Source organism: Candoia aspera, chromosome 13 (genome assembly GCF_035149785.1).
Source record: "Candoia aspera isolate rCanAsp1 chromosome 13, rCanAsp1.hap2, whole genome shotgun sequence".
In the NCBI taxonomy this organism is placed as follows: Eukaryota; Metazoa; Chordata; class Lepidosauria; order Squamata; family Boidae; genus Candoia; species Candoia aspera.
The window spans coordinates 21033870-21050388 of record NC_086165.1 but is presented as its reverse complement, the minus strand read 5'-3'; the positions used below and the strand labels follow the sequence as shown (position 1 = coordinate 21050388).

General features: G+C 42.1%; 1 protein-coding gene across 4 annotated transcripts in view; it reads right to left on the bottom strand.

The window, feature by feature from the left end:
• Positions 1–16519, bottom strand: part of MAP2K5 (mitogen-activated protein kinase kinase 5) — a 143370-nt gene that overhangs the window by 35599 nt on the left and 91252 nt on the right. For all 4 annotated transcript variants that reach the window (XM_063314348.1, XM_063314346.1, XM_063314345.1 and 1 more), the window contains 2 exons: positions 5788–5814; positions 5436–5468 (listed from right to left, as the gene is read on the bottom strand). In XM_063314348.1, coding sequence (XP_063170418.1) covers positions 5436–5468; positions 5788–5814 — 60 coding nt within the window. The remainder of the gene's footprint in view (positions 1–5435; positions 5469–5787; positions 5815–16519) is intronic.

The following is a 16519-nucleotide window of genomic DNA, read 5'->3' as shown; positions in this document are numbered from 1 at the left end:
TGACTCCTCATGCATGAAGCCCAGCATAAAGCCACCCTTGTGATTACCTTCTGAATTATACCAATACTGTACAACATGGTGTCAATTCTCCCTCTCACACTGCTTGATGTCTGCAGCATCAGATCAAGAGCACGTGGGTGTGAATTCACGCCAGGCCTACAACCACGGACAGCCCTCACGTATGATCTTGGTATACTGAACTCTGTCTGGAAGCAGAACTGCCTCTTCAGAAGTCAACGATTGTTGAATAGTAATTTGCATCTATAAACATGATGAATCTGTTTTACAGACTGAAATCATGAATTTACCGTTATAAAGGAGTATTTGTTAGGGTTGGCTGTATTTGAAAAACATCACTTCTCCTCTGCACTTTCCAAGAGTCTCCACCACTCCACTCTCTGTCCCAGTTCTGGTTCTATTACATTACAGGTAGTCCTCGCTTAATGCCCATTCGTTTAATGACAGTTTGGACTTACGATGGTGCTTAAAAAATGACTTACGATTGGTCCTCACACTTACAACTGTCATAGCACCCCGTGCTCACGTGATCACAATCTGGGCGCTTGGCAACTGGTTTGCATTTATGGCCGTTGCAGTGTCCCATGGTCACACGATCACCATTTTCAACCTTCCCAGCCAGCTTCTGGCAAGCAAAATCAATGGGGAACCATGTGATTTGTTTAACGACCACGTGGTTTGCTTAACGGCCATGATTTGCTTAACAACCATCACAAAAAGGTCATAAAATTGGGTTGGATTCGCTTAATGACTGTTTTACTTAGCAACCAAAATTCCAGCTTATGTGATCGATATGCGAGGACTACCTGTACACGAGTCTTGACTTGTTTCGTGGGAGACCTTGTCAGCAGGGCAAGCTCTGACTTAACCGAAAAGGCTCTGGAATTCAAGTGCAGCAGCTAAGTAACAAGCAGGACCTCGAGCCTCCAGTCTTCTGCACAGAGCCCTGGATTTTAGCAGCTTTGGGAGAATCTGTGGCTTGTGCTGCTGTGTTCTAAAGCAATTCAGCAGCAAACAATTTTTTTTTATTTATTAAAATATTTATAACCTACCTTTCACTTGAAAATGAGACCTTTTGCATGTAAACAAAAAGAAAAATAATAATGGAAATTCCAAACAATGAATGAGATCAACATAAAACTTCAAAGCTGCACCACATTACAGACAGTCAAAAGGCAAACAGGACAAAAACGAAACTATACCTCTGAAACTGAGCAACGATGGTACCTATTTACTGCCTGTGGGGTGGAGAAACAGACACACGGCCTGGAGAGGTATCTGAAGAGCACAACCTGTCACACTTCCACTGTTTTTTCCAAGAAGGAACATATGCAGCTCCTTCAGTCCTTCACTGGGCTTAGTTTCTCATCTTCTGACCATATTGCCTGCCCTTCTCTGAACCTTTCTTAAAGTGTGGTTTGCCAGAGCTGGACGCAGTGCTTGAAATGGAGTCTGACCAAAGCAGAATAAAGTGAAATAATGGCTTTTCATGATTTGGAAACTATAGTTCTGTTGATGCAGCCTAAAATTACAACTGCCTTTTGTTCAGCCACGTCACACTCCCAGCTCATATTCATTCTGCAGTCAACTACTATTCCAAGATCTTTTTCATAAAAGATTTACCAAACAGGTAACACCAATCCACTACTGGTGCATTTGTTTTTGTTTTCTGACTCTGTACTTGTCTCTGTTAAAATTTCATACTATTACTTTCCACCAATTTCTCCAACCTATTAAAATTTTTCCAACTGAGCATGAGTTATGTCACAAACAAGTCTCCTTGTCTGATAGACTTACTAGCTAAGTAGATTGAGGGAATGCCACGTACATAGTGTAACTTAACTTCCACAAAGCATTCAACAAAATCTCTCATTATTAATTTTTTAAAAATGCCTTTGAGTCAGTGTTGACTTCTGTAACTGCTGGACAAATCCTTGCAGTTTTCTTGGCAAAATTTCAGAAGTGGTTTGTCCTTGCCTGCTTCCTAAGGCTGAGAGAGAGTGACTGGCCTGAAATCACCTAGCTGGTTTTATGTCTAAGGCAGGACTAGAATTCACAGTCTCCCAGTTTCTACCCTGGTGCCTTATCGACCACACCAAACTGGCTCGCCTCATTATTAATATAATGGTAAAATGTAAGCTAGATGATACAACTGTAAAATGGATTCCTAATTGGCAGAATGATTGCACAGTCCACCAATGAATGTTTAGAAATGACAGGAGTATCCAATACTTTAGATGAATGAGAGAAGATTCAAAAAGACTTGGTAAGTTTGACTAGTGGGATGACATAAAGAGGATGAATTTCAACAGTGAGAAATGTTTTAAATCCTGCATCTCAGTAGGAAAAATGAAAGGTACAAGTATAGGATATGGGAAATCTGATTTGACAATAGTACATGTGAAAAGGATTCGGGTGTTTTAGTAGATAGCAAATTGAACTTGAGTCAATAGTGTGATGAAACTCCAAAAAAGGCAAATGTTAACTGGGGGAGCACTGAGTCCAGATCATAGGAAGTAATTGCCCCACTATATTCCCTGTCTTAGTCTCATACTTGGAGTACAGTGTCAAGTTATGGGCACCACAGTCTCAAAAAAAATTGACAAACTGGAGCAAATTCAGAGGAGGGCTACCAAGATGGTCACAGTACAGGAAACAAAGTCCTCTGAGGAACTTTAAGAAACTGGGTATGTTTAGCCTGTAGAAGAACAAACGGGGGGGGGGGGAGATATGATAGCAGTCTTCAGATTGGGACTGTTATATAGAGGAGTGGGTTTATTGCCTGTTACTCTGAAAGACAGAAGTAGAATGAATTAGTTGAAACTACAGGGAAGTATAGTTTGATATTAGGAGGAATTTCCTAATAGTAATAGGCTACCCTCATACCGGGGTATGTTCTCCATATGATTGTCAAAAATTGACATTGCCATTATTCTGAAGCGGGACACACAAAGAAACGGTAGTGAACACTAGTATGGCTAGAAATATTAATTATTCCTTGGACCTACCCAATCCATTCTTTCCTGCTAAAGACCACTACCTATGATGAACAAGGGTCAAGGGTACAAGTAGTTGACTGAATCCTTAAAAGCGTCTTGTCTACTTCTTCCAATCATAACAACTGAACCTAACCCCACAGCTTGCATTAACTCTAGGATCTACTGGATCCAGGATCATATTGGATAGGAATGTTTTTCAACAGCAAAGCTTATCAACTGAAAATCCTTCATAGCATTGAGGAGTCTCTAAAATTGTGCAAGTCTCCAAAACAGACCACCTTAAAAGGTTCCCACATTCCTGAAGGAAAGGTCCCTCTTCTCCGTTACATACAGGGAGAAACCTGTATATAACAACAGAATTGCCTCAAGCTCAGGTCAAGAAAATTACCTACAATATACTGTTATGACGTTGGTTATTACGGTCATTATGAAGTTCTAAGGTAGATTTGGCCAGATAGTTTTGGCAGTCTACAATGATCACTGTCCATGAACTTTACAAGCTCATTCAGGAAGGATGTTGGATCCATCATGTTTCCAGGTAAGTCCCTGTGGCTCCGATAAACGCCCCCTGCAGTAGAGACCGGAGGAAGAGTGTTGGGATTGGTATGTAGGTCTCAGAATGTCCTACTGCACAATTTGTTTGGAATCAGAAACTGCTATGACAAAGTTAGATTTGATATGGGATTAATTAATGGTGATATAAATCCAAACAACAAATAAATAAATAAATAAATAAATAAATAATTGCTGTGCATCTGCAGATTCATGCTTTGCTTCCAGAGTAAAGATTATTTCAAGACACTTTTTGTGTTTTTGGAATTCGAGGCGCTAGCGAAATCCTCGATGCCTTAAAAAGTCACTGTATCTTCCACATGTTGAAGAACTAGATGAATCCAAAACCATAAATATGTCAGGACATTGCTCAGCTACACAGTAGGTGTGGGATTCAAGGACTGCACAGGGCCACGGACAAGAATGTGTCACTTTGACAAGCAATCAGAGAGAGAACAAAAGGGATGTAAAGGCAATAGAATATACAGCACTTCACAACCTTTAGCAGTGGCCAGGCAGAAATTTGAATAATCAGAAGTCTCAGCTCAAAAAAGGTTGTTTCAATAAAACTACAGATTCTGTGAGAAGATTGCAAGTTGCTCAAGAGTCCGGATACATCTCTGAGACAGCCCAACTCAAAATACAAAATACAAACAAAATACAACCCAACTCCTCTGGGCACAGTTCTCAGTTCTATTCAGGATTAATTGCTCCAAAATATTCCCCTCCCTTTCTTTCTCCCCAGATCCTCTCATCCTGCAATCCCAACAAACAAAAGCCACTCACCCTAGTCATTTTTTCTCTGGATCACTCATCTTGCCTCCAGTGGCTTCACCAACCTGCTTCTGCAGCTCACTGCAACTCCCCCTCAGTTTCCTCCGGATTCCATTCACTTGTTTTCAAAGGTTCCTGAGCTGCAGCTCCCCCTCCCCTTTTTCCCCTTCTCCAGTAGAGACTTGGTGGTGGCTGGAAGGAGCTCTGCTCCAGCCTGTCCTGTTCAATTCCCTTTATTTCCCCACCAAAGAACGTTCTGGAGCAACAAGGGGCAAAGGTCTGCCTGGCAGAAGAAAGGAGACAGCTGAGGAATGGCGCTCTGATGCTTTCCAGCTGCCTGCAGTAACCCCGCAAAAGTAAAAACAGAAATAGGGGGCTCACTGATACCAAGGAAAGAAGGTCCTTCCGCCATCCCATGCCCCTGCAAGATGCACATCCGGCTCTTTTGCCACACAGCATCCTCTTTGAAAGGCTGCTGTCCCATGTCACCCAGGGCAGCTGGTGAGGAGACACCACCATCTTGGAGCTTGGATAGGGAGCTCCTCGAGGAAATCTCCAGACTGGGATTAAAAGAAAATGCAAAGGATCCAGACTTTGGAGAAGGGACGTATCAACGACAGGATACCCAGTTTTCTCCCCCAGCAAAACTAAAACAAGGCGCCACCTTTCAATCTGCTCTTGTTTACAATTCAACTCTGACCTCTATTAATAGGGCTCCCTTTTTGCACACCTAAAGGATACCTCATTCAGAAGCCAAATCACAGCTTGCCTTTCTTTGCATTACCTCATCTGGCAAGACGGAGAGGTGATCAATTAACACGGGGGTTCTATGGTCTCTCTTTTCCAGAAGGGAGAAAAAAAGAGATTTTCCTGAAAACAGCCTCGTTTCCCCAAGAATTCAATAGGAAGAATCAGAAAACGGCACAAAGCAGAACAAGGCCAAGCGGAGCTCGACGGCTCAGAGCGGCACAAGGCAACTTGTCTCGCAGTTGAGGACGCTGGGCCATTGTGCTTCATTAGGAAACAAAATATAAGCTTTCCAGTCCATTAGGAATGACTTTAGGAGTGAAAGCACATAAGACAGCGACTCACCTCATCAACAATGCACTGGAGTAACTGGAGAGGCTGCGATGGAAAGGGGGGGGGGGGAGGAGAGAGAAGTATTAGGCTATATGCAATATCTGTACATGGAGTGGAAAGAAAAAATCATTAATGCAATAAAATATAGCAAGATTAATCAACAGCAGCAAACTCTTATAAAAACATCGTGGCTCAGGATGTCCTATTATTTCTAATGGTACCTAATCTAATACAGGCAGTTAAAGGTTTGCTTTTTCCGCAAAATGCAATTTGCTAAGTTTAAAACAAGGCATTCAAGCATGTGAAGGAAGCAGCCATCAGGAAAAAGAAAAGTGAATTTTTTTCCCAAACTCATAAAGCTTACCATTAAAGATCCCTGGTTTTTCTGAATCTGAAAAGGGGGGAAAAAAGGGGAGGCAATATGTAATTAGCATGTCATAATCAAAATGACTCACTTGGACACATTATGATCACTGAGAGAAAATTATTGTATCGCTGGTGGCAATTTGTGGGCATGTGTTAACACAATTTACATAATGAAAATACACAAATGTTAATAGCTCGCTTCTCATTTATAGGCGAAAGTCAGCAGAATGTTAATTTCACACAACACTTTTTAGTACCCTCCAGGTTGTATTAGAATAGGGAGAAAAAGCATAATCCATTTCAAAAGGCTGTTTACGATTCAGATATAAATAATGTTTTATATTGCTAGATTGTGAGCACTGCGCTTAATGTTGCAATCATTGCTAATGTTATGAAGCTCACTCTTTTTAAATTAAAAACCGATTTATTTAAAATTGAAATTAAATCATAGTCAGAAATTAGAATTTTGGATTACTGCCAGGGCCTGCTCATAACCCCCCCCCCTTTTTAAGAAAACTTTAATTATGTAGCTGAACTATCTGCCTGTACTTGGTGAATACTAGTTTATGCTCTACTTTTGACAATTTACTAGATGCCCTCAAACCCCACAGCTACTTTCCATATGCCAACTTTGGGTTGAGAACCACACTGGGCTGCTGGTCCAACTGCAGCCTTTATTTTGGGCAGTTCCCATATTCCCACCGGCCTTGAAGGGCGCCTACAAAAGGCTCAAGCTGAGATTTTAACAAGTCAGATCAGCACAGCAATATGGGCTTGGAAACACGTGCAGAAAGTCAGTTTCATGGCTAGGAGTCACCGTTGGGCCAACAGACTCAGATCAGAGGTGGCCTGCTCTGGGGGATGCAGCTTCTAGCTTCCAGCAATCCATCCAGCTTTTTGCACAGATCAATACGTCCTTTCAATTTTATAGCATGCTACTTTACATCCCTTTATTTATTTACTAGAATTTATAGCCTGTCTCATTCCAAGGGGAGCCTTATTTGAAAAAATAATTTTTTAAAAAGTCCAAACTAAATAACAAAACGTGAAGTCATAAAACATATTTACAACATTTCTAGGATACCCCGGAAATGCATGAACCTAAAACATCTTTAATTTCCTTGCAATTTTTGACCCTTCCCATTCAATATTCCCAGCTCAGCGATGTCAGAAATGATGAATGGCTGGTATGTCGGCCATTGGCTTCATAGGTTCTTTCCTTCCCAACTTGCTGGAGGCATTCTCTCTCAAATAAAAGTTTGCCCAGGTAGTGAAGCACAATGGAATGCAGCCCCAAATCCATAATCTGTACCCCGCCCCCCCCCCATAGGGAGTGGGAAGAAGGAAAGATTCTGGAAAAAAAAAGGTTTCTTTGCATTCCAGGCAAAGAAACCTATACACTTTCTCAGTCTATGTGTCCTCCAGAGAAGCTGGGAATGCTGGGAACTGCAGTCTGAACACCTGTAGATAGGCCAGGTTAGGGAAGCCTGCCTTGTATTGTCCCTGTTTCAATGATGGTAGCCAAGATTAATCTGGTGGCTATGGGGAAACGTCATGTATTTTTCTTAGCAACACCACCTGCCTCCTACACTGGGGATTGGAGGGGGCAGAGCATGCAGCACAGAGGGCAAGTGGGGCCCAACCTGTGCTCTCAGCTGAAGACTTCTGGAGCTGTTATGACCCTGCCTTGACAGAAATGTGGGCAAAATAATCTAGCTGGCCATCTGTATTGAGTATTTATCAGCATATGACACCTAAGGGGCTTTAAAGGAGAAGGGAAGCAAGCATCTACATTTTTCCTCTTTATTTTACTTGATGCAACTTCTGTCTCAGCTATCTGAATGCAATCAGTCCTTCTGCTTCCAGTCCATTGCCTGGATGGGAAAAGCAGGATGTTTTGGACTGAGAAGGAAGGAACCCATCTAGGATGCTCAGATAATTGAAGATGGGCTAAAACCTCTCAAAAGTACACCATCAGGATAACCGAAACAGTCCGTATAAAATATATTGCTGAGTGGAGCGCTGGGAGGCAAGAAAAAAAAAAAAAGCCACACAACACTCTCGGAGCAAGGCTTGGGTGAAGAGATGGGTGTTGGCAGGAGTCCCCAGAATATCTGGGGGGAGAAAGCATTCCAGAAGGTTAGCTTGCTTTCAACCAAAGCACACAACCTGTTCTATTCCTTGTTGTTACAGCGTTGCATTCATGTAAAGTCAGGCATCTATAGAAAGCAGGCTGTTTGCAGAGTCAGATTTCAGTAACACTGTAATTTATTGTGCCAGTTTCAACATTGTGTATTACAATACCTGGAACGGGTTCGTTTGGGAACCTCCCAATGCTGTGTGAAAATGACGGGTTGCTGGGATTGTGATGAAGCAACCCACTTATTCCTCAACTAATTAGCGCGTGTTCTTCCTGCAGGAAGACTCGGAGTTGGTCGTCTGTACTGCTCAAGCAAATGGCTTTATGCAGCAAGTGCCGACTCGTCATCGGTTACCTCTGCTAAAAAACCTAACTGGCAGGACCATATTTTTTTTCCCAGGCCTTCAATGGCAAGGGGTTCAAACTCCGCTTCTGTCAGGCACGTTTTTCACTGTGACACAACGTGGCGTCCGTTTTCCAGGCCTGCAGCACTGGAACATTTCAGTCAACAGTGAAACGGCCGGCACAAAGAAATGAAGCATCTGATTTTAGGGTATGCTGAGGAAGTTCTTGTATAAGGATCTTCGGCCTTAGAGGCCAGAGAGGGAGGTTTCTCCTCTTCCTGCCACCGTAACAAGCTACTCCTGGGCTAGGGTTAGGGTGAAACAGGCCCTGGCCCTGGCAGGCTTAACCTGGCACTTCTTTCCAACGCATTTCTGGAACCTTCTTTGTGCTTGTTCTGCCTGGCCTGATCTTAGGCTCACCCTGTCCTCTCTGGTTCCCATCTGGCGGGATTTAGTCTAAGCCAAGCACAAACTCACCCAGCAGTCCTAGAATAATGTTTCCAGCGATTATCAGTATAATGCAAATGAGATACTCCGAAGACTTCTAAGCTTCTCTATGAATACTTCCGTTATTATAATCCACTACTCCTAATGCTACTCCTGTTTTTAACCTTGGGAGAACATTGCACAGACTCAGTGTATGAATAACACACAGAAGGAGGCTTGAAAAAGGAGGGAATGGTATATTCCATACATTCCCTGGAATGCTTAATAAAACATATTCATATTTATATCCAGAAGGAAGGTCGGGTGGGAAAACTGGTTAAAAGTGCAAGAGGTTTCAGATGTTTCACGTTAATAGTTAATTCATTGACGTTTTACTTTTGGGGAAAAAAAGTCTGATCTGCACGCAATTCTAGTTCTTTATATCTTCCTCTATTATTCTTCCTTGAGTAGCCAAGAAAAAATCCAATTTTTTTGAGTCAAGACATTCTAAAAGAATCCTTTCTTCTTTAGAAAGCTATTGGGTTATTGGTAATAACCCAACCTTTTTCATATCCTCCTTTCCTTAATATTTGGCACTAGCCCTTTTAAGGGACTTTCCCTAAAGAAAGTTATAGCGCCTGTTCCATACTAATAAATCTGCTAGTATGCCAGATTAGCAGATCATAAAACAAAAATGAAGTAAAGTAACATGAACTGCAAAGCCACTCGGAAAACATATTTGCAACATGTTCTTCTCAAGCTCTGAATTCTAAAAAATAAAGCTGCCTTTCTTTTATTATATTAACATGATACAACACTTCTATAAATAATCCATTTTTGGATCAAAGCAACACTTGTTCTTTTTTCATGCCAACACAAATCTCATACTCTTGATGTACTTCTGTAATGACATAATGGTAAATGATGCTGTCTTAACACTTGGGATTTTTATTATCTGTTTCTTTTTGAATTGAGTTTTGCGATATTCTTAATTTCAATTCAAGATTGCTTCTTAGAACATTTTTCTTTTTCTTAGCTTGCAAAACTTCAGCCATCTAGTTATGGAAATGCAAGGGCTCTTCTGAAACACTTTGGAAAGAAGAAGATAATCTTTCAAATGCCTGGTTCTGAACATGGCAGTCAGAATTATTCCACAAAGCAATCATTTTTTTCCAGTCTGTAAAGTGCTTGAGCTCTGTTGGGATACCATGGCGGAAAAAGTGGGAAAAGATATATTGGGTTTCATTCCATTTGGGTAGCCCATGCAGCTGGATAAACAAGGAAATTGGTATTATGTGTTTTCTACTATGACATTACTTTTCAGGAATAATCTACAATTAATTATATCTGTAGCCATTGCACTGACTGACAGAAAATGTATGTAAGGAATTCCTACATAACGGGAGGGAGCAGTATAATTCATTCTTAAATATGAAAACTATGTTCTATACTGACTATATTTTGTTAAGAACATAAGGTATCAGTTCAAGAAAACCTACGTATTTGTAGGTGTTCTGCACATATTCAGTGAAAAAACTGCTATAAAATTAAGTTTAGGTTATTTTTTTAAAATATTAAATAACAGATTATTTTTGCTATTTTCTGTGAAGACTAATAAAATACAGCTCTTCTTTTCTTATAATTCACTTTGGAAAGCAGCATTATTTTGGCATCAACATGTGAGCAATGTTTAATGTCTTTTAAACGGTTCTGGACGGTTATACATTAAATGACAACAGATTTTGCTCCTATTTTGAAACTGGCTGCTGCTGCTCTTCAATTATTCTACAAAATAAATGTTTAAATGATACTTCTATCAATTGAAAAAGGAAAGTATCAGCCAAGCAGCTTTTCTAGTTAAACAAAATTATGTGTCCTTTCTCTCTTCCTTTGACAAGTGGTTCTTACATCAAAATGAAGAGAGGCCAAACTTGGTCAATATTATGGATTACATACAAGAAAAAGAACCTTGGAGCTTGCTAATATCAAGGAGCAGGAGCAACAGCTTCAATTAAAACCAGCCAATTATTCAGCCCTTTAAGATGCCGCAAATAAATGAATTGCTTTTAAATGGAAGTCCTTGGATGAAGACTTCTTTGACCCACACTTCAATTGCACTAACAGGAATCATAATGAGGGAGGAATTGCTGATTTTTTTCTCCCCTGAAAGGAAAAAATGGCTTTTGAATTAATAATCAAGAAGTATTTTCAAAATGTTTGGGACTGCAACAGGAAGAAGGGCAAGATTATAAAATGCTGCGGGTCATGTGGGCGTCATGTACAAGTTAATTCTCCACTCACTGGATTCCTGCCTCCTGCCAGCTCCCTCCCTTCAGGATTGCTGGGCAGACGCTCACGCCGGCCTAGTGGTGCTCGGCATATCTGGAAGGGATTCCCCACACAAGGTCTTCCTTCCAGGCTCAGGGCCTGCCCACACCTCTGCCTGCTGCTGAAAATGCCATGGATTGGAAAAATTAGGCTGTGTGAGAGTGTGAAGTGTGGTGCCCCTGGGAGGTCTCATCAGGAATAGCATTCATCCACACTGGAGATCCCATTCCCCCCTACTCCCTGGACCCACTCCCTAGAATTTAGGGTTTTGTATCCCCCCCTGAAGAGGTGGTCATCCTCTTCCTCCGGCCTGTCCTCTTTTCTGCATCACGCTCTCCATTTCACACAGTTGTAATGTTTCTGCAGTTGAGCTTTGCAAGGTAGTCGCAGTGTATTTAGTTTTCATTCTTACTGAGTTTTGTACACCACCTTGAGATCATTTGAGGTAAAATGATCTAACTCAATGAATGAATACAAATATTATGGGAAAGATGACAACTTCATTACACAGACCTTCAAAGGGGCACTATGCACCATGTCACCTTGCTCTGTGATTGAACTAGGACTCTGTTAGGGTCACTGACCAGAAAGTCAGTTTATAATCTTTTTTAACTGAAGAGAAAGTCCTGGAGACTCAAATGAAATCACATTGACCCGAATGACCAAGAAGCTCCCTGGAACAGGAAAAAGTTGGATTGTAATTTTTTATGAAGAATTTCCAGGGCAAAGTAAGAGATTCACAATAATCTCTTGCACTTTGGATTGTGCATTTATTAACTAGTTAGCATTAATATAATATTAATATAATTTACTAATATTGTGAATATAGGAAGAATTGTTGTGAATAATGCCTCTGTTTTGAGGGCCACACGGTGACTCGGAAGATGAGGAAGGAGGACGTTGTTCTATCCCTGTGATTATCCATCTTTGTGAAGGTACAATCTGGACTGTTTCCTCCCCAGGAAGAGCTGCCTGCTTAGAGCTGTATTTGTGCATGAAGACTTCTCTCTTCCACCTTTGAGCATCATGTCAAAATCCATGGTGGGCTCTGAATCAGACATCCAGCATTTCCCCCAATTCCTCTCAATTAAAAACGTTTTGGATTGCGATCCCCCTTCCTAAAACCAACCTAAACGAGGTCCGTGCTGCCTTGTGTCCCTGAACACTCTCTATTGCTCACTTTTGCTCCGTTGCACCGGGTGCTGCCTCTATCTGCAGCAGAGCAATATGTCATCATTTCGTTGAGCTAACCGGCCTAACAGTCTTGTCCCTCTGAGTTAGGAACAAGACAGCAACACTTCATCAAACTGTTGGCAACCGCCAGGCAGAAAAAGGCTGGCAGAAGAGATGGGAAACGGCCACGTCTGCAAATTCCGCAACTTTACTGGCCATGATTAAAAAGGCGAACGCTTGGCTGCAAAAGTTGCCCTTTTGGAAGGGAAAGCAGCGACATTGCTACGATCAATCTCACCTTTGCAGATTTGTAATCAGGCATTTCAAGGCTCGCCTGATGATTGTTTGAAAAGGCGCCTGCATTTGCCACTTCTTTTTTGGGGGGGGGTTTCTTCCTTCCCTCCCCTCTTCTACTTATCATGCTCCTTATTTGAAACAGATTTTTAACAGATAATCTTGCTCATTATAACAATATCTTGCTTGCATTTTATTCAAATAATTCTTAAAAACAGCTTTAAAAGCCGTTTGGAATAAACACCAAGCTGGCCATCAATCAAAAGCAAAAAAATTTCCGCTGGCGGTTGTATAAACATCAGATCAACTCACTGATGTCTTCGAGGATTTCAGACTGAACCATAAAAAACTCCATTAACTTCTGACAAAGAATGCAAATTAATCGCAACATGGGGTGAGATGAAATTAAAGGCTCTATTCTAATCAATGACAAGGCAGGATGAAATATTTACTTCTCTCTCTCTCTCCCCCCCCCCCTTCTCAATGCTTCCTGTATTCAGGTTGGCCTCCACAAAGCAAGCTGAAGCGGAAGGTGCGGATTTTCTCAACCTTGGGTAAAACCTACTTGCAAGCTGCAGAGATCCACCAGCCACCCAGCCAGCCACACAACTAATCATCCAAATCTCAGGTGCACCCAATTTGTTATTCACACTCTCTTGTGCCAGTGGAAGAAAGGCTGGCACAGACGGATGCACAAGGAACCCGAAATGACAGCTCTGCCCTCCGGAAGTGCGATCACTACAGGAAAACCTAGTACACCCTCCAGGTGAAATGTCTGGTGCTCCATATGGAGCAGAGAAAATTAACAACAAGATGGAAATCTCACAAGCAGCAGGGAGCTGGAATTTTTTTTTTAAATGGAAAAAATGAAATTTAAAGATGAAGGAGAAGTAATAAATTAATGGGGTGTGAAAACATTCAAAGCTTTACAATACCAGGGGCACTATTTACTCAGATTTTTTTTAAAGGAGGGGGCAAAGCACCCTTCCTTCCAAACTTCAAATCATTTGATGTAATTTATTAACAAAGATCTGCAAGTGTATCCAAAAACAAGGGAAAAGGGGCTTTAGCCAGATTCAGAAGAAATCACTTAAACGCATTTCTCACAACCTCCCGGCAGTCAGGAAGCGTCTCCTCTGAATACGGCTGGGGGGATTCACCCTGCCTCTAACAGGGAGCAGTTTAAGCACCAGCAGGGGCAATTCTTAACAATTTCTTGAAACTTCCCGACAATAAGACATGGCACTGCCCTCTGCTACCTTTTGATTTAATCAAAGCAACGTGAATCTCTGTAAAGAAAACAGGCAACCATTATTTCCTGCAGGTTCCTCCAAGGCCTGAAGCTTGCAAGACTCCTGCATGACTCCATGTAGCTCTAGGTAGTTCTCTCCAAGTCAGAAGCAGGAAATGGTGTCAAAACCACACGGTACCACAAATGCACCACCAGAGTTTTGGGGACAAAGTAGGAAAGTGAAACTAGTTTCAAAAAGAAGATTCCATGGCAAGATTGCTTAAATGTTTCACTTAACTTATAGAACATGTTTACATCTCTATCAGGATAGAAGTATTCCTCTAAATCTGTCCTTGGGGGAAAATATATATATATTTCCAGCCTGGCATTTCTTTCTCAAGAATTCAGAATGACTAAAACTGCCATCTTTTCAGAACGTTTTTCACCCTTACCAACAAATGTGTGACAACAAGGACAAGTTTAGGTTAACAAAAGCATCAATCATATCAGGAATTCGCTGGATTTAGCAAACCGTGGAGTTTGCTTGTAAAAACACCTGGCGGTAGCAGCGTTTGATCTAATTATCACAATATTTAAATGTTTTCAATGCAAACTGACAATTGCAAATAAACTGCCAATGAAAAAGTACAATAAAATTCACCGTTCATCAGAAACAGCACCCTGATATAAACATTTTGACATCTCGTTTTTCATGCCTGGGAAAATGGAGCACATTGTACGTAAGCATACACAGCGTTTTTAAGGAAAGCTTTTATGCAGGTTCCTATTACAGCCACTGGGAGTTCTCTGTATTCACCGGAGGCTTTCGATTCCTCTCCCCTGAACCCGTTCTCACATGGCGGAAAGCAAACAGCCCGGTAGCGGATCTGTTACCAAAACAAAGAGCAGATGGAAACGGTCCTTCCTGCCCCAGAGAGATTCACTCCTAGCCTCTTCCACAAAGCAGGCGAGAGAAAGGGGTGGAGGAATCGGAACACCGATGGCAGCACAAGGGGAGCCCACACCTGACACAGCAGGTGCTCAAATTCTTTCGTAACGGCTTCTTTGCACTTCTACACTAAAACAGAAGTTGGTGTATTCTTGGGCACCTGGCCCTGGGCTTTTCCAGGCCAGCTTGCTGAGAAGCCCAACGGTGCTGTGATGTGATCCCAAAATGTGTCTGAGCTCAATGGTGCCTTTCGCTCCCAGCTGGAGAGGACCGCGGTACCACGGTTCACTCCCATGCACTGCAGAACCATGTCAGTGGCAGAGCAGTATCCACGCTGGCTCAAAAACAGAGTGGCAAGGAATCATTCACTCGCCAGCAAGTCCACTATGGTCAGGCAACGCGTATCTGGGTTAGGCTACCCTTGGTGGCTACAATGGGGCCGGAGGGCAACCTCAGCCACCGGATTTTGCCTATGAACCAGATATTCCAGGGGCCCCCAGTGACCCCAAAGGCAAACGCCTGAAGCCCGTCTTGGCACTGAGAAATCTTTATGGTTGTATGTGCAATCACAGATAGGCTGAGGTCCTTGATGCTTATCAAGCGGAGGTCAGCTAAGTCCTATTGTTATAAGAAGTGTCAAGAAGGCTGGCAGGAGGGGAAGGGCGACCCGGGCTACCCAGAACAACAGAAAGTCTCTCAGTCCATTTTGCTTTTGCATACAGGTAGTCCTCGCTTAACTACCACAATTGGGACCGGAATTTCGGTTGCTAAGCAAAGCGGTCATTAAGTCAATCTGACCCAATTTTACAATCTTTTTGGCAGTGGTCGTTAAGCAAATTACTGTGGGCATTAAGCGAACCACATGGTTGTTAAGCAAATCACGCAGTTCCCCACTGATTTTGCTTTCCAGAAGTCACCCAGGAAGGTAAAAATTGGCAACTATGAGACCACGGGACACTGCAATGGTCATAAATGCTAACTGGTTGCCAAGTGCCCAAACTGTGATCAGGTGACTGTGGGGACACCATGACGGTCATAAGTGTGAGGACCCGTTGTAAGTCAGTTTTTTCAGCACCGTCCTAAGTCCGAACCATCACTAAATGAATAGTTGTTAAGTGAGGACTAACTACTTGTATATTGATTTTGCCCTGTTGAGAGACACGGCTCACTTGTTGACATGCACCCGCTACTATTCAGCATACTTTGGAAGATCCCACTCCCTCCCTTGCTGGTCACTCTAGTAAGTATCTTGTAGCCTGGTAACATGCACAGCAATATATTTTTACTCTCCACCATGCACTTTTGGCTCAGGCTTGAGAGAACCAGGGTACGTATAGCATTTGGGAATGATACTGCCACACACCTAACAGCAGCAAACTGAGGTCAAGCTTGATCTGCTAAATCTTCAAGTCCACAGAAGTATTGGAGAATTAGCTTTTTAAAAAAGTGTTTCCAAGCACAAGAAGAGATCAAATCGCTTCCTATTATTCAATAACCACAGTGGTGAGGCATCTGCATAATCTAACCGTGCATAACTTAGTATGGCTCATTTGCATAATAATAACAAGTTAATAGATGCTTAAAGAGCACAGACCAATGCCGGTTTTAAATCAGATATGCCTCCAGGCCCTTTGGCCTGTATCAACCGGGAGGTTAGGAAAAGTGAGTACCATCCGCCAGGGAATGCTGCTTCCTCCTCCTGTTCTGGCGCAGGAGTTCCCCAACTTTGCAGTATTGCAAGTGCCTAAAATGACAAATGCATTTATGCCCCCAGTGAATAAAACTAATACTTTTATTAGGGTTAAGGATGGGCAAGAAATAAATATACCACTTCCAGTAATTACA